The sequence below is a fragment of the Arachis ipaensis genome, chromosome B03 (genome assembly GCF_000816755.2).
Source record: "Arachis ipaensis cultivar K30076 chromosome B03, Araip1.1, whole genome shotgun sequence".
Taxonomy (NCBI): Eukaryota; Viridiplantae; Streptophyta; class Magnoliopsida; order Fabales; family Fabaceae; genus Arachis; species Arachis ipaensis.
The window spans coordinates 122,211,952-122,232,109 of record NC_029787.2 but is presented as its reverse complement, the minus strand read 5'-3'; the positions used below and the strand labels follow the sequence as shown (position 1 = coordinate 122,232,109).

Below are 20,158 nucleotides of genomic sequence, written 5' to 3'. Positions count from 1 at the left end.
CCTAATTTTAGTGAAATGACTGAACTACCCCCAACCAAAATTCCCAAATTGGAACCTTAATTCTAAATCCCTAATCAGAAACCTAATTTTCCTTTCCCAGCCGCTATTACCCCTTCTCCCTTTCTGAAACACTAACACACACACACACACAGAGATGGAGAAGAGAGAAAGAGAGGGCGCAAGCGGAGGAGAAGAGGGGAGGGAGCCGCGCCATCACCATTCAGCCCGTCGTGCCACTGCCACGGTGCCATCGTGGTCGCCGACGAAGAGAGATGGCTCACGAGTGGGAGGTTCGCGGGCTTGGAGCCACAGTCATGGAGAAGAGGCGTCGGAGAGAGGGAGCTCGCGGTGAAGAGAGAGACGCACGAAGAATTGAAGCCTACGACTAGCCTTGTCACCGTCAGCGCCATGGGTTACTGTCGTCAACCTCGCGAGCTACCACCGTGTCGTCGTTACTGTGCTGTAGCGCCGCCGTTCAACCTAATCCCGCCGTGTCTCTATCGTCGTTACTGTTCCGAGGTTTTTGCCGTTGATTCTGATTTTGTTCTATTTCGGTTGAAGCCGTTGTTGCCTCTAGTCGCCAGAAAACCACCACTACTCCTTCTGCCCCGCCCCTGCTTCGTTAGGGTTTGCTGCTTTTCATGGTGAGACTGAACTTGTTTTGCCTCCTTCACCATGTCAGTTGGTTTTAGTTTCACCTAATATCCATTTCATGTTAATTTTTAATTTTCCAGAATAAACGGTTACTGTTTGGTGTTGATGTTGCTGGTGTTACTACTGCTGGTTCTAATGCCATTGCTGCTGTTGCTGTTAATATGGAATAAGTGGGTTTGTCGCCTTTGCCTTCTTGGTAAGTGTTTTTAATTCCAGAACTTTTGAAATCAATATTCCAATATAAGTTATTAGAGGCTCTGAGCTGTTAGTATTGTAGGATTGAGTTCCGATGATTTTATATCAAAGTTAAGGTTGCTGTTGGACCATCGGAGTTTCTGGCTGCTGTCGAAGCTGCCGCTGGATCAGCTCGGGATTGTGGCTGTTCCATTTTGCTCTTACTGTAGGTATATCTTATTGCGAACCCTCGCCGTTAGTTTTTTATCATGTGTTATTAAGGTTTTTGCGATATTTATCTTTTAGGATTGAGTTGTCGGGATTGCCTGTTGCAATTAAAACCGTTTCTGCTATTGCGGAAGTGAGCAGACCTACGATTGAAGCTGCAGTTTATTCGGGCGGAGAAGAATGATTCTTGTGACGCCTTTAGTTTATGGGTTCAACTTTTGAGGTAGGGGTTTTCCTTAAAATCTAATTTATATTACAGAGTTGTGATAAATAGATATTAAAGTGAGAGAACATATGCCTGTGATTATAATTGTCTTCTAAATGTGGTTGTTTGCTGGACTGAATGACTGATTGCTTGATTGCTTGAGTAGTTTGTGATTGCTGAAAAGAAATTAGTTTGAAAGGTTATTTAGTTGATTATTATGAAAAATGGCTTTTCTTGGTTTTGAAGCTATTTTTGATGATGTAAATGAATTGGCTTTGGAAATGGTTTAATTTTGAGTTGCTGCCAAAATTTTATAAAATTAGAAGTTTCATTTGAAGTAGTTATTTTAAAAGGATTAATTTTAAGCATTATATGATTTAAGATTACTTCATTTATCAAAGAAAAAGTTATGTTTTGGATTGAGAATTGTTAGTGAATGAAACGGAAAAAAAGGATGACGAGGATTGATTTGAAATATGATTTTTGAATGAATTTGGAAATGGGATATGGATTGACGAATGATGATGATATTGAGAATGGATCAGATATTGATGAATGATGAATGAATTATTTATATGGCTTATGAATTTGAAATATCTGAGATACGAGGTTCCCTGGATTAAGTGTCGTGGCTTGCCACCATGTGTACCAGGTTGAAGACTCGATACTCTGTTGACCCTACGACGTAAGTGTGTGACTGGGCACTACATAAATTCCCGGAAATGTTACCCCCATTGAGTAATATTGATTATTTAAGAAAAAGCTATGCATAGACTCTTGGGGATGCACGTCGGGGGACAGTCTAAGTACAATTCAGACTTGTCGGGTTGGCTGGATAACCGACAGATGAGCCTCATCAGCCATAAGACAGGCATGCATCATATGCATTTGTATGCTTTGCTTGAGTTTGAACTTGTTTTGGTTTGCCTAATTGCTAAACTGTTCGTAACTGCTACTTGAACTATTTGCTGTAACTGCTGCTTACTTGTGCTTTCCTTGTCTGCCTTGCCTGTGTTTGTTCTGGCGTGCTACATTTGAGATTGAACTTTGGTGCTGAATTAATGATTGTGTTGTTTGATTGCGTGGTTGGTTTCTGATTGAGTTTTTCTTATAAGAAAGGAAAGGTTTCAGATTTCTGAAAGATTAAACATTGTTTCTTTGAAAAGGTTTTGAACGATTACCTATTGGTTTTTTTAAAAAGATTCATAAGGCAATGATAATCACTGAATTTGAAAACAGTTTTCCTATTAAATGTCTTCTTATGACAACTTTGAAACTCCATGGTGAGACCGTGTGGTTAGGTTCTTACCCCCCTACAGCTTTACTTTTCAGGAACCAAATGAAGAAGCACTAAGAAAAGTTATACTGCGTTTGGTTTATATGTTGTTGTATTAATTAGATTATTTTCTTCTCTCATCTTTGTTATTACAATTTTGTAAGAGGGATAGGAGTTGTATGTTTTATATATATTATATTATAAGATATTATGTAAGAAGTCTTGTATATAAATCTATGCCTGCTTGTTTATTTTAGATGAAGTATGTATTTTCGGTTTATAAAGTGATTAGCGATACGGTGTTGAGTCACAGGCTCCTATTTTAATATTTAGTATGTAAAGTGGTCGTAATACTTCTTACTATCAGAGTAGCGCAGCCGGAAGCGTAACTTCTAATAGTGAGGGTGTTACATTATGGTATCAGAGCAGTTCATCCTGATTAGAGCCTTGGGAATGAACTGACTATACTTCATGGCATACTTTGCGTGTCTGTCATGTTATAGGTCTTGTCCAAATGATGAGAATTGGAGCTTTATGCACATGACTGTCTTTTGATTAACGCTGTTAGCTTACCATTGCATATCTATTGATATTAAGTATGGCCAGCTTAATGTTGATGGTTTATGTGTACGGTAAAGTTAATGGGTTATCATGGACAAAGTAGATTTAACAAGCGATGCGGTTTACGGGTTCTGGGAGCATTAGAAATTAATTTTTTTTAAGTTAGACCCGTTTTGACATGTAATCTTGTTTGTGATGCATAGCTTAGTACACTGTTTTCTCTTTTATTGGTTATGTTGGAATTCCTTGCCTTAGATCTACCCTTTTAGGATATGAATCGACTCTCTTCCCAACCGCACATATTCATTCCTATATATATATATATTTCTGCTTGATTATAATCCTGATTATTCACTTCAAATTATTTGGAACGTTTATCCTTGATGTTGCTCATATTTCTCTTTATAACTCATGAGTTTTTCTTTCGAGCTGGTTTTGAACTTGTTTCGCATGACAACGATCCTTAATTCTTTGAAAAATAATATTTATCATTATCATTATTTATGCATCTCTTCATGAATTATGTATCCTTTTATTCGATCTTAAATCTATTTTGGCGTAACACATAATTCTTAATACTTAAGTGATTTGAAATCGTGAGAGTTACAATTTGTAGCAAGCTAATTGTGCGATTTGGTTCTTCTGCTTCGCCTTCTATAACTTATGCTTATTCATCCCACCATACAATCTTTGATCCTATGTTCCTTTAAATAAATAAAGTAATCCCCTTGGTAAAAAAAAATTTTTTTTGAGTTTTCCTTGGTACGAAAAAAATAATTCTTGTCATATTCTTTCGAAGTTTTTGTTTCGGAATCTTCGTTGAAAAGAGTTTTGATCTTTTTATTTTATCTGATCTTATCTGTAACTGTTCACATCCTGGGTCGAGCTATCCGACCTGAGATGTTCAGTAACAAAGCGACCGACCTCTTCAGGTCAGGCTATCCGACCTCTTCTCAAAGAGGTCGGCCAAACGACAGGAAAGCCCAATAAAGGGCCCAAATAGAGGAACACGACCCAAATCCAAAGGTAATCCAAGCCTATAGAGATAAAGGCAATTCCCTTGAGGATAAGCTGACCTCAACTCAAAGATAAAGATAAGATAAGATAACCAACTTATCTTTTCTAGAAAGGTCACTCTACAACCACTATAAATATACTGGAGCACCCAGGTATAACCCATACTCTGATTCTACAATAAACCTGCTTAATACCCGTGCTAACTTAAGCATTGGAGTCTTTTGCAGGTACCCCCCACCCTCCGGTGACCAAGGATCAGAAGTGCAGCCAGTCCAACAAGTCGGACACAACAGCTTCGGCCGCCACCAGCCAGCCAGACACGTCATCTCCGACCAGTACTGAAGATCTCATCCGAGATCGACCTACAATTTCAGGTAACCCACGGAACATTGGCGCCGTTGCCGGGGAACCTGGAAGTCATCCCATCATCATGGCGGACGACCATGACAACGACCATGATTCGGATCTAGAGGATAGAACGCCGCACAAAAACGCGGACGCTACACCAAAAGATACTCCGGAATCTAACAGAGACAAAAACTCATCACATCTGGGAGTAATAGAAGCACTTCAAGATCGTCTAAAGCAACTTGAAAAAGAAAGCCAGCATCAACGAGAAGTTGGCAAGGATCTACAAAAAGAGGTAAGGCGACGTCGGGAATTGGAAGATAAACTCCTGCAACTTGAAGCCGATCTCAAAGCAAAGGCTACCCGGACCACCCCTGAGGACAATTCACGCAAAGATCAAGATCCATTCACTAGGGACATCATGAAAACTAAAATCCCTAAGGACTTCAAACTCCCAGACATGACTCTGTATGATGGCACTACAGATCCCAACCATCACCTCAGCAACTTCAGAAGCACAATGTACCTCACCGACGCCTCAGACGCTGTTCGCTGCAAAGCTTTTCCAACGACCCCTACAAAGACAGCAATTAGATGGTTTGACAACTTACCTCCCAAGTCCATCTCAAGCTTTGACGACCTAGCCAAAAAATTCCTGGCCAGATTCTCCATCCAAAAAGATAAGGCCAAACACGCCCCCAGTCTACTAGGAATCAAACAAGGATATCGAGAAAGTCTTCGCAACTACATGGAGAGATTCAACAAAACGTGCCTAGACATACAAAACTTGCCAACAGAGGCCGCCATCATGGGCCTCATCAATGGCCTACGAGAGGGACCTTTCAGCCAATCTATATCGAAGAAATATCCCACAACTCTGGATGAGGTGCAGGAGCGAGCAGAAAAATATATCAACATGGAAGAAAACTCTCGGTTGGGAGAAACCTCAAAATTCGGATTCTCCTACCGAGACAAAGATAAAGAATCCAAAAAGAAGGAAGATCGACAAGGGGAGAAAATTAAAAAATATCATAATTACACCCCTCTTAGGGTATCCCTGGTAGATGTCTACAAAGAAGTTTGCCATACGGAAAAGATACCCCCAGCTCGACCACTCAAAGGTAAAAGAAGAGGAGAAAATTGGAACGAATACTGTGAATATCACTGAGTCCGAGGGCATTCCACAAACGAATGCTTCGACTTAAAAAATATCATAGAAAAATTAGTAAGAGAAGGAAAATTAGATCGGTTTCTGGCCACCCGAGATGATGATCAAAGAAAGAGAAGAAGGGATGAAGATGTCGGACGAAACGAGCGATCACCTCGTACACCAGAAAGACATGTCCATATGATACACGGAGGATTCGCAGGAGGAGGAACCTCCAAATCATCCCGCAAAAGATATCTCAAAGAAGTATATCATGTTAAAGGAAAGGAGGAAGCTCCCGACATTCCTGCAATCACATTCACCAAAGAGGACGCATACGGCATCATCTCAGGACACGACGACCCTATGGTCATCACCATCATACTGGCAAACGCCAATCTCCACCGCACATTAATAGACCAATGGAGCTCCGCCGACATCTTATTCAAAACTACCTTCGACAAGCTCGGCTTAGAAGAAAAGGAGCTTAGAGCATACCCTAACAACCTGTTCGGACCGGGAGATACCCCAGTACAACCGCTGGGATACGTGTCACTACATACAACCTTTGGAAAAGGGAACCAATCCAGAACACTCAAGATAGACTGCATCGTGGTCAACGTGAGTTCAGCCTACAATGCCCTAATAGGTCGGACAACACTAAATCAACTCGGCGCAATAGTCTCAACTCCGCATCTATGCATGAAATTCCCAACTACAAAAGGGATAGCTACAATAAAAGCAGATCAAAAGATGGCACGCCGCTGTTATAACGAAAGTCTAAACCTCAGAGGCAGAGAAGAAGAGTTCCATACAATTGAGCTCGGTGGAATTCAGAGACGAGAAGAACTCCGTCCACAACCCAAAGGAGAAATAGAGAAAGTTCAGATCGGGGATACCTCGGACAAAACAACTAATATCGGCACGATCCTGAAGGGAGACGCAAAAGAATTACTCGTACAGTTCTTACGAGATAATGTCGATCTCTTCGCATGGAAAGCTGCAAACATGCCAGGCATAGACCCCAAGCTAATGAGTCACAAGTTGGCGGTCTATCCAGGATCTCGGCCGGTACAACAGAGACAAAGAAAACTTGGGCCAGAATGATCCCAAGCTGTAGAAGAACAGGTACAAGCACTACTAGAGGCAGGATTCATAAGAGAAGTCAAGTACCCACTATGGCTAGCTAATGTCGTCTTGGTGAAAAAATCAAATGGGAAATGGCGAATGTGCACCAACTACACCGATCTCAACAAAGCCTGCCCAAAAGATCCTTACCACTCCCAAGTATCGACACTCTGGTAGATGCTTCATCCGGATATAGATACCTCTCGTTTATGGATGCATATTACGGATACAACCAAATCCCCATGTATCCACCATATCAAGAGAAGACCTCGTTTTTGACGCCAAAAGCAAATTACTGCTACATTGTAATGCCTTTCGGTCTTAAGAATGCGGGAGCTACGTATCAAAGGCTAATGAATAAAGTCTTTTCAGATCATATCGGAAAAATCATGGAAGTCTACGTAGACAACATGTTAATAAAGACACAAAGTGAAGAGACATTATTGTCCGCCCTGGCCCAAGTGTTCGACACCATAAGGAAGCATGACATGCGCCTCAATCCCGCAAAATGCACTTTTGCAGTAAAAGCATGCAAGTTCTTGGGTTTTATGCTCACACAAAGACGAATTGAGGCAAATTTGGATAAATGCCAGGCCATACTCAACATGAAGAGCCCAACCTGTGTCAAAGAAGTACAACAACTCAACGGGAGGTTGGCAGCCTTGTCCAGGTTCCTAGCGGGATCAGCAATAAGATCCCTTCCTTTCTATGCCACTCTAAGGAAAGGAAAGAACTTCGAATGGACAACGGAATGCGAGCAAGCCTTCCAAGATTTCAAAAGTTTTCTGGGGCGACCACCTATCCTAACTCGACCACGAAAGGAAGAACCACTCGTATTGTACCTTGCGGTAGAAAGTCGGGCAGTAGCCTTAGCACTAGTTCGAGAGGACGACAAAGAGCAACAACTTGTATACTTCATTAGTAAAGCGCTCCAGGGATTCGAGTTGAAATACCAAAAAATAGAAAAGTTTGCCTATGATCTCATACTGACATCTCGACGAATTCGCCCATACTTCCAGGCTCACACCATTAAGGTTCGAACCAACCAGCCCATAAAAGGGATATTGCAGAAAACAGATTTAGCAGGTAGAATTTTACAATGGGCAGTCGAGTTATTCGAGTTCGACATCCAATATGAAGCGCGGAGAGCCATCAAATCGCAGTACTTGGCCGACTTCATAGCAGAATTCACAGATACCCTGGAAACCCCCACAGAATGGAATCTCTACGTGGACGGGTCCTCGAATAAGACTGGAAGTGGTGCAGGTGTGATAATAGAAAGCAACCAAGGAACCCAAGTTGAGCTTTCCCTCAAATTTGGGTTCTCGGCCTCAAACAACCAGGCGGAATATGAAGCGTTACTAGTTGGTTTGAAGCTGGCTAAGGAGGTTGGAGCTCAAAAACTCAACATCTTCAGCGATTCACAAGTAGTCACCTCACAAATAACAGGGAGCTATCAAGCCAAAGATCCCACCATGAAAAAGTATTTGGATAAAACCAAGGAACAGCTCGGACAACTCGGGAAATATAAGATCTGCCACATACCCGCGAACAAAATGTCCGAGATGATGCACTCTCAAAGCTAGCCAGCACCAAACCAGGGGGCAACAATAGAAGCCTCATCCAGGAAATGCTACAAGACCTGTCAATCTCGGAAGCAAAAAAAGTCCTAGCCATAACAGGTCAGAATCAAGGATGGATGAACCCCATAATTAATTATCTCAAAACAGAAACACTCCCCACAGATGAAAAGGAGGCAAAAAGATTAAAGCGAGAGGCACAGTACTACACCATCATAAACAACACCCTATACAAAAGAGGGATTTCAATACCATTGTTAAAATGTGTGCCGACCTCTAACACAAGGGAAGTTTTAGAGGAAGTACACAGCGGCATTTGTGGCATCATCTTGGGGAACAAGCTCTCACCAAAAAGGTACTCCGGGCGGGATTTTACTGGCCAACTCTACAAAAAGAAGCTACAGAATTTGTAAAGACATGTCCCCCATGCCAGAAACATGCCAACTTTCACATCGCCCCGCCAGAAGAGCTCATCAGCGTAACTTCGCCTTGGCCATTTGCAAAATGGGGACTCGATCTTCTCGGACCCTTTCCCCAGGGATCAGGACAAGTCAAATTCCTCATAGTCGGAGTAGACTATTTCACAAAATGGATTAAGGCAGAGCCCCTAGCCAATGCCACTGCTCAAAGAAGTCGAAAATTTCTATATAGAAACATTGTCACAAGGTTCGGGGTCTCATACTCCATCACCACAGACAATGGCACCCAATTCACAGATGCAGGCTTCAGAAAATTAGCAGCCGATTTGAACATAAAGCACCAGTTCACCTCCGTCGAACATCCCCAAGCCAATGGACAAGCTGAAGCTGCCAACAAAGTCATATTGGCCGGGTTAAAATGGAGATTACAGGATGCAAAAGAAGCTTAGGCTGAGGAACTCCCACAAGTCCTATGGGTATATCGGACAACGCCACATTCCACCACAAAGGAATCACCCTTCCGACTAGCATACGGAGTGGAGGCAATAATCCCGGTAGAAATTGAGGAAGGGTCGCCTAGAGTAGTACACTACAATGAAGAAGCCAACTCCCAACTGCAAAGGGAAGAACTCGACCTACTCCCGGAAGTCCAGGAAAGAGCTCGGATCAGGGAAGAAGCATTAAAACGTCGAATGGCTTCGAGATATAATCAAAAGGTAGTGCCGCGAGGTTTCGCAGAAAACGACCTCACTCTAATCCGAAATGATATCGGAACAACTCGACCTGGAGAAGGAAAGCTGGCAGCAAACTGGAAAGGATCCTACCGAGTCATAGAAGTACTTGGGAAGGGCTACTACAGACTGTCCGAACTCGATGGACGAGAGCTTCCCAGATCGTGGCACGCCTGCAACCTAAGAAGGTACTATAGTTAGGAATGATAAAGGATCTTGGGATAAGGTACACTTTTTTTCCTGAAAATGTTTTTTAATGAGGTACCAAGCTTGGCCCTACAAACTATCCGACTTACAGGGATGAAAAACTGCCACATGTATATATTTGCACTTTCTTTTAAATAAAATATATTTTAGATATTCTACAAATTCTCAAGACGCATTAATCTGAAGCATTCACGTCCGATTATAAAGCAATAGATCGGTAGAAAAGTGAAAAACAGATTCACTGCACGATCACGATAAAGACCAATAGAGATGAAAACGCGATTCATCTAAAGGTCGACCAAACAAAGATAGAAACCACCTTCTACAAATCGGCAAGATGAACACAGAATAATGCAAGAAGTTATCGAAAGTGATCCAGAAAAAGAACCTGACGAGGTCTTATGGATTGCTAAATAATAACTTAAAGACTGGTCGACGTTAAGAAGTCGGACCAAGTCAACCCAAGTTATCAGCAAATCCCTGGAAAGAGGTCTGGCCAACCCTATAAAAGAGGAATTGCTATAACTTAGAAAAGATCAACATGACGAAGTTAGTCTCCTATGAAAAACAAGTTATAAAAATAATCCCTGAAAGAGACCTGACAAAGGTCCAAGAAAGAGGATTACAAAATAACTTAGAAGAAATCGACATAAAGAAGTCGGTCTCCTACGAAAAACAAGTTATAAAAGTAATCCCTGAAAGAGACCTGATAAAGGTCCAAGAAAGAGGATTACAAAATAACTTAGAAGAGATCGACACAAAGAAGTCGGTCTCCTACGAAAAACAAGTTATAAAAGTAATCCCTGAAAGAGACCTGACAAAGGTCTAAGAAAGAGGATTACAAAATAACTTAGAAGAGATCGACACAAAGAAGTCGGTCTCCTACAACAAACAAGTTATAAAAGTAATCCCTGAAAGAGACCTGACAAAGGTCCAAGAAAGAGGATTACAAAATAACTTAGAAGAGATCGACATAAAGAAGTCGGTCTCCTACAACAAACAAGTTATAAAAGTAATCCCTGAAAGAGACCTGACGAAGGTCCAAAAAAGAGGATTACAAAAATAACTTAGAAAAGGACGACGCAAAGAAGTCGGTCTCCTACAACAGACAAGTTATAAAAGTAGTCCCTGAAAGAGACCTGACAAAGGTCCAAAAAAGATGACTACAAAAATAACTGGAAAGAGGACCTACGTAAAGGAATCGGTTACGGATGGCCAGAAATAAATACAAGTAAGAGCCAGAAAACCGAAACACGAGTTGGATCCACACATCCGCAAAGGATCCAAGCTACAAGCAACAAGTACAAAGCAATCCAAAGAGGCCGAGCAGCAAGGCTTCGGCATTCTCAAAACCCAGAAAGGTGCCAAAAACAAGTGCAAACAAGCATGATATAAAATGCAAGCTTCAAGATCAGGCCCAAAGCTTGAAAGCTACTTGTTGTTTTTTCAAAATAAAAAGTTGCTAAACAAGCAACCAAAAGGAGTATCAACAGTCAGCAAAATATTCAAATTATAGAAATATAGAGGTCGACACTTTAGCAGCAGGCGCAGAGGGAGGTTCGACATCATCATCATCTTGGTCGTCAGGAACAATCTTACCATCCCTCACAATATTGTCCAAGCTAAAAAGAGTAAGATCAACCTCAGGAGCGAGAACTTGAACCTGCTCCTTCAAATTATCATAAGCAGCGTTTACACTGCCGACAAGGTGACCTTGGAGCTTGGAATAGTCAACTCGGGCAGACTCCAACTCCTCCCTCAGACGTATCACCTCCCGATAAGACGTGACATAACTATCTTTATGCCTCAACGCAGTGTCCTCGGCCAATCTCACAAAAGCCGCCAAATCAAGAGAACTAGCCTTTTCGTTCTCCAGATCCTTCTCCAGTTTGGCTACTTTTACCTCAAGCTCCTCTTTCAAGCCCTTCATCCGGTTGAATTCCTGTTTTTCCTCCTCCATGAAGGCTTTGGTGGCATGGAGAGGAGGATTTTGAGCAGTTCGGTACAAGGCAACTCCCATATGTGCCATTTTTACACTACTCTGAGTTATAAAGTCTAAATGATAAAGAAGTGATACATCATCCATAGGAAGGACACCGTATGGACCGATCTGCTGATCTACAAATTTGACCGCGTCAAAATCAGGGGCATCAAGGTTGAAAGGATCAATTGTTTTTTGTTTCTTGTTGGGAGGAGCACCAGAAATAGCAGCAGAAGACTGCGGAGGCTCGGCCAGGCGAACCCTAGGAGTGAGAATTACCCTCCTCGGGCCAGGAGAACTCGGCACAGGCGGCTTCACCGGAACTTGGGAAGATCCCTCTCCCGCCACCTTGGCCGAGATATTTTGAGCTGCTGCAGCCTTCTTTGCCTTCTTGTAGGCCTTCATAGAATCGTTATTTTTTGACATCTCTGAAAATACAGAATCGACCACAGCAAAGGGTTACAATCACAAAAAGAAGAAGTAAAACTAAAAAGCAAGTATATAAACAAGTCGGACAGTACCTAAAACAGTTCGGACAAAAGGCGGGTCACTCAAAAACTTTTTTGTATCAAGATGGGGTGGTTTCCCCCATAAATCTTCAAGAACAACTACAAAAGCTCGTTCAACCTCGTCAAGCATCTCCCAGGTATAGCGAGACACTCTCACATTCTTTTGCCATTCTAGAGGAAAGGCAGGCTCATCATTTTCATCAAGAAAAAAGGGGCGGGCCTCCTCAACAGCACGGACTCAGAAGAAATAATTCTTAAAATCTTTAAAAGACTCATCATACATGGCAAAAACTTTATGCCCTTGGGCCGACCTGAAAGAAACCCAGGAAGCTTTCTTTTTGGAAGACCCTCCAGGCTTGGAAGAAATAAAAAGATAGAGGAAAAGAGTCTGAGAAGGTGTTATGCCTAACTCTTGGCAAAGCAGCTGAAAAATCTTGATAAAACCCCAGGAATTCGGATGAAGCTGGGATGGGGCAATATTACAAGACCACAACAAATCGGTTTCGAAAGTAGTAAAAGAAAAGGTAATGTCCAACTGGCTGAAGAAATATTCATAGGCATAGAAAAAGGGACGCTCCCCCTCGACCGAAGTAGGAAAACAAACCCTCTTATCAGAATCGGGCGCTACAAGCTCATAATCCCTCTCCCGGGCGCTGCTACCACAAATCCTATGACGTTTCCTCAGCTCTACACAAAAATCAGCGTCCACCACAGAGACACACATCAAGACAAGGGAGTCCAGCCAATCAGACATCCCCTCGGGAACTTTAGAAGACATCTCTACAATGTTATTGCGAGAAGACATGAGGCCAACTAATCCTACAATAAGAAAAGAAGATGGGATTACCAAAAAACATCTCAGACGAGGGGCAAAATAACTCGACTAGTATACAGAAGAACAAACAGAAAAGGAAAACCCCAAGACTCAAACCAAAGTCATGGGGCATCCTTTGGAGGCAGTAACAAAGCAAGGTTTCAGGAAAAATCCACAGCTTACGTCCCGGCATCTCTCAAACAAGAAAAGATTTCAAATAACAGACATTTCGGAAAAGAAAGCCAGAACACAAAAAGTCACTATCTTTTTACAGTCTATCAGCAAAAAGCATCATGCCAAGCGGAAATCGTCAAAGGCGCAACCTTTTCTCAGAATCAAACAAAAACCAAAACAAATATCGCAGCAAACAGGAAAAGCTATCAACAGGGCAAAAAACCAAGGAGCAATTTTCAATTAAGTGAGTAAAGATGCAGTTTTTCTGGGTATCGGACAGAAGCGACATTAGAACAAGCAAAGCCCTAGAAGCATCAAACAACAGGAAAGGCGAAAAGGTTCATGCAAAGTGCGAAGAAACTCTCAGAACACACAACAAGCAGGCGCGACAAGAAAGATCCAAACTTTCTCTAAGCAAAATCAAAACTTCACCACAAAACTAAAGACAAAGCAACAAAGACGAAAAGAAATTGCAAATGGAACCAACCTGGAAAATAGCAGAGCCTCAGAAGGATTGAATATGGAAAGACAGAATCGTCGGATCGCTGAATGACGCCGCAAAGGCAAAATGTAGGCGAAAAGCAGAAAGTGAGAGAACGAAGGGAGAAGTTACAAAGAAAGATGAAGAAAAGAAACCGTTTTCTGAGTACAGAAATTCAAAATAAAGCCAAAGGAAACGGGGCAATTAATACCAATTAATGAAGGTATTAAACCCTCGCACGTTCCCAAGAACAAAGCGCTAATACACAAGCGCGCGCTTTCAGAAGAAAACGTTCCACATTCAAAAAATTCTACAAAAAGAAAGAAGTCGACAAATGCTCGAGTTCGGCTCCACCAGAGAATGATCGAAGTCTAAGACTCGACCCCAAAAAAGAAAGACCGAGCTCGAGCAGGGGCACTATTCACATCCTGGGTCGAGCTATCCGACCCGAGATGTTCAGTAACAAAGCAACCAACCTCTTCAGGTCAGGCTATCCGACCTCTTCTCAAAGAGGTCGGCCAAATCGATAGGAAAGCCCAATAAAGGGCCCAAATAGAGGAACACGACCCAAATCCAAAGGTAATCCAAGCCTATAGAGATAAAGGCGGTTCCCTTGAGGATAAGCTGACCTCAACTCAAAGATAAAGATAAGATAAGATAACCAACTTATCTTATCTAGAAAGGTCACTCTACAACCACTATAAATACACTGGAGCACCCATGTATAACTCATACTCTGATTCTACAATAAACCTGCTTAATACCCGTGCTAACTTAAGCATCGGAGTCTCTTGCAGGTACCCCCCCACCCTCCGGTGACCAAGGATCAGAAGTGCAACCAGTCCAACAAGTCGGACACAACAGCTCCGGCCGCCACCAGCCAGCCGGACACGTCATCTCTGACCAGTACTGAAGATCTCATCCGAGATCGACCTACAGTTTCAGGTAACCCACGGAACAGTAACCATTCTTTGAATTCTGGATATGACTATCTTTAATCTTATGTGTACTTTCCTACAAGCAATAAATAAATTCTTTATGTAGCTAAAACATACTTGTTTTTAAAGGTACTATCTATACTTTTATTAACTATATAAGAACACTTTACATTAGATTTCTTTCTTTGAACATAGTTTGATTCCCTCCAATATTTACTCCTTTTTATATATGTCTTTACTTGATTATGTACTAAAAGATTCTTGATAAGAGATTTTTGCTTCTATTCTACTTAATCTCTATTCGACAAACTTCATATAATTTATTTTAAATTGGATTGTTTTGACACAATACCTTATTAAAACTTCTAGTAATTATTTTGGGAAAGTGAATTCATTTCTTCATACGGTTACAACTTGATTTTCCCTTTTGGTATATCTTCTTGTTGTTTTACATCCTTACTTATAATTTCAAACATTTCTCCAAGTTCTTGTGAAACACCATTTTGGTTGCTTATTCTTCTTTATCAAAATTTGTATTCCTTTGAGTAAACTTCAAACTTATTTTGGTGCAACATACCACTTTTTATAATCTTGTTCTAAGGTTTTTGTTTCGGATTCCATTGAAGAAATTTCAATTCAGTTCTTCTTTTGCTGGATTCTATCCGTAGCTTTACTTTAAATTTTAATAAAATCGTTTTGGAACTTAGCATATATTCACTGATATGTAGCTTTAAAACTTTCTTATGCAATCGAAACCTATTTGTTTGTAACGTACCAAGTATTCTTTTGTTGACTAATTTACCTCGGACTTTCTCTTCTGAATAGAATTTAGCTCTACCTCTAAGTTTGATGTAGATTTTTATGCATATTCTTGTTTGATTATGATCTTTTAAGATTTTTCAAATTTTTAGCTCAATTAATTTTCATTATTTCAAGTTTTGCACAAATCTAATTTAACTTGAATTTGTTTTAACATAACCCAATATTTACGCTTCTGTTACCTCTCTTGAAGGATATCTATTTCATATCTTTTCTTTTTAGAATGAGAAATCATATTTTCTTAGATTTTTCCATGTTTTTGAGTTTTGCAAATGATGTCATTAGTTCAATCATTCCTCTCTTGTGAACTTAGTGTTCCTCTGTTTGACTTGAACTTATTTCAATTTAAATCATCACTACTTTTTCTTATTTCTTATGGAGTTTCTGGACTCAAATTTCCTATTTAGATGCAAAATGATTTTCTTTCCAGAATATTTTTTCGTGCCTGTAAATCGTTACTTAGTTGCAATCTTACGCACCCTCCTAAATTCATGTGAATTGTATCCTCGTAGCTTATTCATCGTTTCCTTAGATTTGTAACTCCTTGAATATACTGGCGCTTATCTCAATGTCACACGTGGTCCTTAGAAAATAAAAACCGAAGCATTAGTTTTTCAGGGAATGACTAGTAGATAAGGAGGTGAACTTTGGCAAGTTTGAAAACGCCGTAGGTTATGATGTTTAAATTTCGGGAAAGGAGTATTATTGAGAAGATATTCAAATTTTCGGTAGCTCAATTCGTATAAGATAACGACTCGCAACAAGTTAATTAAGTGACCAGAGCAACGTGAGATAGATAAGCGTAAGGTGAAACTTGTAACACGGTAGTTCTTTAGGATACGATTCGTGAACGCTGAAGGTGAAGCTTGTAAGTATGTGACATCAAAGGGAGTTGTGATAGTGAGCTATGTTAAAACCCATAAGGTTGACATCAAGTAACCCCTTTTCTTTTGAGCCTATTTCGTAACTTCTGCTTTATACCATGCTTTTCCTTTATTTCTGAGTCTTATGGTATATTTGCTATTTGAAAAAAAAAAAAATATATATCTGCTTTATACCATGCTTTTCCTTTATTTCTGAGTCTTATGGTATATTTGCTATTTGAAAAAAAAAAATATATATATATATATATATATATATATACCAATTTTTTTTTTTGTTTTTCTAGAGTATTCAAAAGAAAGGTATTAAAATCATGTAATATTTCCTGTAATATGCTAAATTTTCTTATCTAAAAAGCATTTGGACAGTAGCGTACTGATTCTTAGTATTTACCTTGTGTATTCTTTTAATTTCGAGGACGAAAATTTTTATAAGGTGGGTAGGATGTAAGACCCAAAACTTTTGAAAAGCCTTATTCTAAATTGATTTCAATTTATTTACTCATTAACGACTTTAATTTTAGAAATTATTTAATTAAAGCTAATTAAATCAAGTTTTGATAATTAAATTAGAAATTTTCTCTAATTTTATAATTGTTGGATAATTGTCTATATTTGAAATATAAAATTCAGTAATTGCAAAATAATAAGAATTTTGTATAAATTGATTTAAAGAATTGAGATGATGGAATTTAATATTTTAATTTTTATGAATCAAAAAAGTAATTATATTATCTCTAATTATTGAATTAGAGAATTTATTTGAAAATAAGTTATAAATTGATAATTAAATAGTATTTTTACAAATATTATTTGTGAATTAAAAATTAGTTTTTGGTTTTCAATTACTCCTAATTTTAGTGAAATGACTGAACTACCCCCAACCCTAATTCCCAAATTGGAACCTTAATTCTAAATCCCTAATTAGAAACCTAATTTTCCTTTCCCAGCCGCTATTACCCCTTCCCCCTTTCTGAAACACCAACACACACACGCACAGAGATGGAGAAGAGAGAAAGAGAGGGCGCCAGCGGAAGAGAAGAGGGGAGGGAGCCGTGCCATCACCATCCAGCCCGTCGTGCCACTGCCACGGTGCCATCGTGGTCGCCGACGAAGAGAGATGGCTCGCGAGTGGGAGGTTTGCGGGCTTGGAGCCACAGTCGTGGAGAAGAGGCATCGAAGAGAGGGAGCTCGCGGTGAAGAGAGAGAGACGCACGAAGAAGAGAAGCCTGCGACTAGCCTTGTCACCGTCAGCGCCGCGGGTTGCTGTCGTCAACCTCGCGAGCTACCACCGTGTCGTCGTTACTGTGCTGCAGCGCCGCCGTTCAACCTAATCCCGCCGTGTCTCTATGGTCGTTTCTATCACGTAAGGGAGCAAGAGAGGAGAGGTGGTGAACGAAGCCATCGTAGGAACCGCCGTCAGAAAGGGTTCAGGTTGCCATTGATGGGGATAGCTGGAACTGTTCTGAGATTTTTGCCGTTGATTCTGATTTTGTTCTGTTTCGGTTGAAGCCGTTGTTGCCTCTAGTCACCGGAAAACCACCACTACTCCTTCTGCCCTGCCCCTGCTTCGTTAGGGTTTGCTGCTTTTCATGGTGAGACTGAACTTGTTTTGCCTCCTTCACCATGTCAGTTGGTTTAGTTTCACCTAATATCCATTTCATGTTAATTTTAATTTGCCAGAATAAACGGTTACTGTTCGGTGTTGATGTTGCTGGTGTTACTATTGCTGGTTCTAATGCCATTGCTGCTGTTGCTATTAATATGGAATAAGTGGGTTTGTTGCCTTTGCCTTCTTGGTAAGTGTTTTTACTTCCAGAACTTTTGAAATCAATATTCCAATATAAGTTATTAGAGGCTCTAAGCTGTTAGTATTGTAGGATTGAGTTCCGATGATTTTATATCAAAGTTAAGGTTGCTGTTGGACCATCGGAGTTTCTGGCCGCTGTCGGAGCTGCCGCCGGATCAGCTCGGGATTGTGGCTGTTCCATTTTGCTCTTACTATAGGTATATCTTATTGCGAACCCTCGCCGTTAGTTTTCTATCATGTGTTATTAAGGTTTTCGCGATATTTATATTTTAGGATTGAGTTGTCGGGATTGCCTGTTGCAATTAAAACCATTTCTGCTATTGCGGAAGTGAGTAGACCTGCGATTGAAGCTGCAGTTTATTCAGGCGGAGAGGAATGATTCTTGTGACGCCTTTAGTTTATGGGTTCAACTTTGGAGGTAGGGGTTTTCCTTAAAATCTAATTTATATTACAGAGTTGTGATAAATAGATATTAAAGTGAGAGAACATATGCCTGTGATTATAATTGTCTTCTAAATGTGGTTGTTTGCTGGACTGAATGACTGATTGCTTGATTGCTTGAGTAGTTTGTGATTGCTAAAAAGAAATTAGTTTGAAAGGTTATTTAGTTGATTATTATGAAAAATGGCTTTTCTTGGTTTTGAAGCTATTTTTGATGATGTAAAGGAATTGGCTTTGGAAATGGTTTAATTTTGAGTTAGTGACTTTATAAATGACTTTATAAATGATTTAGTATTTGAGCTGGTTTGATTTTAAAAAGAGATTTATTATGGGCACTGATTCGCTTTGAAAATAATTTGATATTGGAACTAGCTGAATCTTGGAAAATGATTGAGGTTTTGGAAAGGTTTGAGAAATGTTTGGATGGGACCCGAAAAGGGTGGCAGAATCCGAGTTTTAGAGGAGATGCTGCCGAAATTTTATAAAATTAGAAGTTTCATTTGAAGTAGTTATTTTAAAAGGATTAATTTTAAGCATTATATGATTTAAGATTACTTCATTTATCAAAGAAAAAGTTATGTTTTGGATTGAGAATTGTTAGTGAACGAAACGGAAAAAAAAGGATGATGAGGATTGATTTGAAATATGATTTTTGAATGAATTTGGAAATGGGATATGGATTGACGAATGATGATGATATTGAGAATGGCTCAAATATTGATAAATGATGAATGAATTATTTATATGGCTTATAAATTTGAAATATCTGAGATACGAGGTTCCCTGGATTAAGTGTCGTGGCTTGCCACCACGTGTACCAGGTTGAAGACTCGATACTCTGTTGACCCTACGACGTAAGTGTGTGACCGGGCACTACATAAATTCCCGGAAATGTTACCCCCATTGAGTAATATTGATTATTTGAGAAAAAGTTATGCATAGACTCTTGGGGATGCACGTCGGGGGACAGTCTAAGTACAATTCAGACTTGTCGGGTTGGCTGGATAACCGACAAATGAGCCTCATCAGCCATAGGACAGTCATGCATCATATGCATTTGTATGCTTTGCTTGAGTTTGAACTTGTTTTGGTTTGCCTAATTGCTAAACTGTTCGTAACTGCTACTTGAACTATTTGCTGTAACTGCTGCCTACTTGTGCTTTCCTTGTCTGCCTTGCCTATGTTTGTTCTGGCATGCTACATTTGAGATTGAACTTTGGTGCTGAATTAATAATTGTGTTGTTTGATTGCGTGGTTGGTTTCTGATTGAGTTTTTCTTATAAGAAAGGAAAGGTTTCGGATTTCTGAAAGATTAAACATTGTTTCTTTGAAAAGGTTTTGAACGATTACCTATTGGTTTTTTTTAAAAAGATTCATAAGGCAATGATAATCACTGAATTTGAAAATAGTTTTCCTATTAAATATCTTCTTATGACAACTTTGAAACTTCATGGTGAGACCGTGTGGTTAGGTTCTCACCCCCTTACAGCTTTACTTTTCAGGAGCCAAATGAAGAAGCACTAAGAAGAGTTATACTGCGTTTGATTTATATGTTGTTGTATTAATTAGATTATTTTCTTCCCTCATCTTTATTATTACAATTTTGTAAGAGGGATATGAGCTTATATATATATA

At 40.0% G+C, this 20,158-nt stretch overlaps 1 protein-coding gene across 9 annotated transcripts; it reads left to right on the top strand.

Moving 5' to 3' along the window:
* LOC110270363 lies at positions 561–18,538 on the top strand. Of its 9 annotated transcripts, none has more exons than XM_021119535.1 (4): positions 561–644; positions 754–850; positions 18,153–18,279; positions 18,356–18,538. In XM_021119535.1, the coding sequence occupies exons 1-4, from the start codon at positions 642–644 to the stop codon at positions 18,459–18,461; spliced, it is 333 nt and encodes a 110-aa protein (XP_020975194.1). In that variant the 5' UTR covers positions 561–641; the 3' UTR covers positions 18,462–18,538. The 9 variants fall into 9 exon arrangements, 4 of the variants coding, with proteins under 4 accessions (XP_020975194.1, XP_020975196.1, XP_020975195.1 ...); XM_021119537.1 differs by lacking the exons at positions 18,153–18,279; positions 18,356–18,538 and adding exons at positions 966–1,054; positions 1,135–1,327 and having other exon boundaries at positions 754–828; XM_021119536.1 differs by lacking the exons at positions 18,153–18,279; positions 18,356–18,538 and adding exons at positions 966–1,058; positions 1,135–1,313 and having other exon boundaries at positions 754–824.

What these genes read in the sequence shown, in the direction of transcription:
- LOC110270363 (XM_021119535.1), top strand. An exon ending in TTGTCGCCTTTGCCTTCTTG is followed by an intron (nt 851 to 18,152) that starts GTAAGTGTTTTT and finishes TTAGTATTGTAG; the next exon opens with GATTGAGTTCCGATGATTTT. An exon ending in CCATTTTGCTCTTACTATAG is followed by an intron (nt 18,280 to 18,355) that starts GTATATCTTATT and finishes TTTATATTTTAG; the next exon opens with GATTGAGTTGTCGGGATTGC.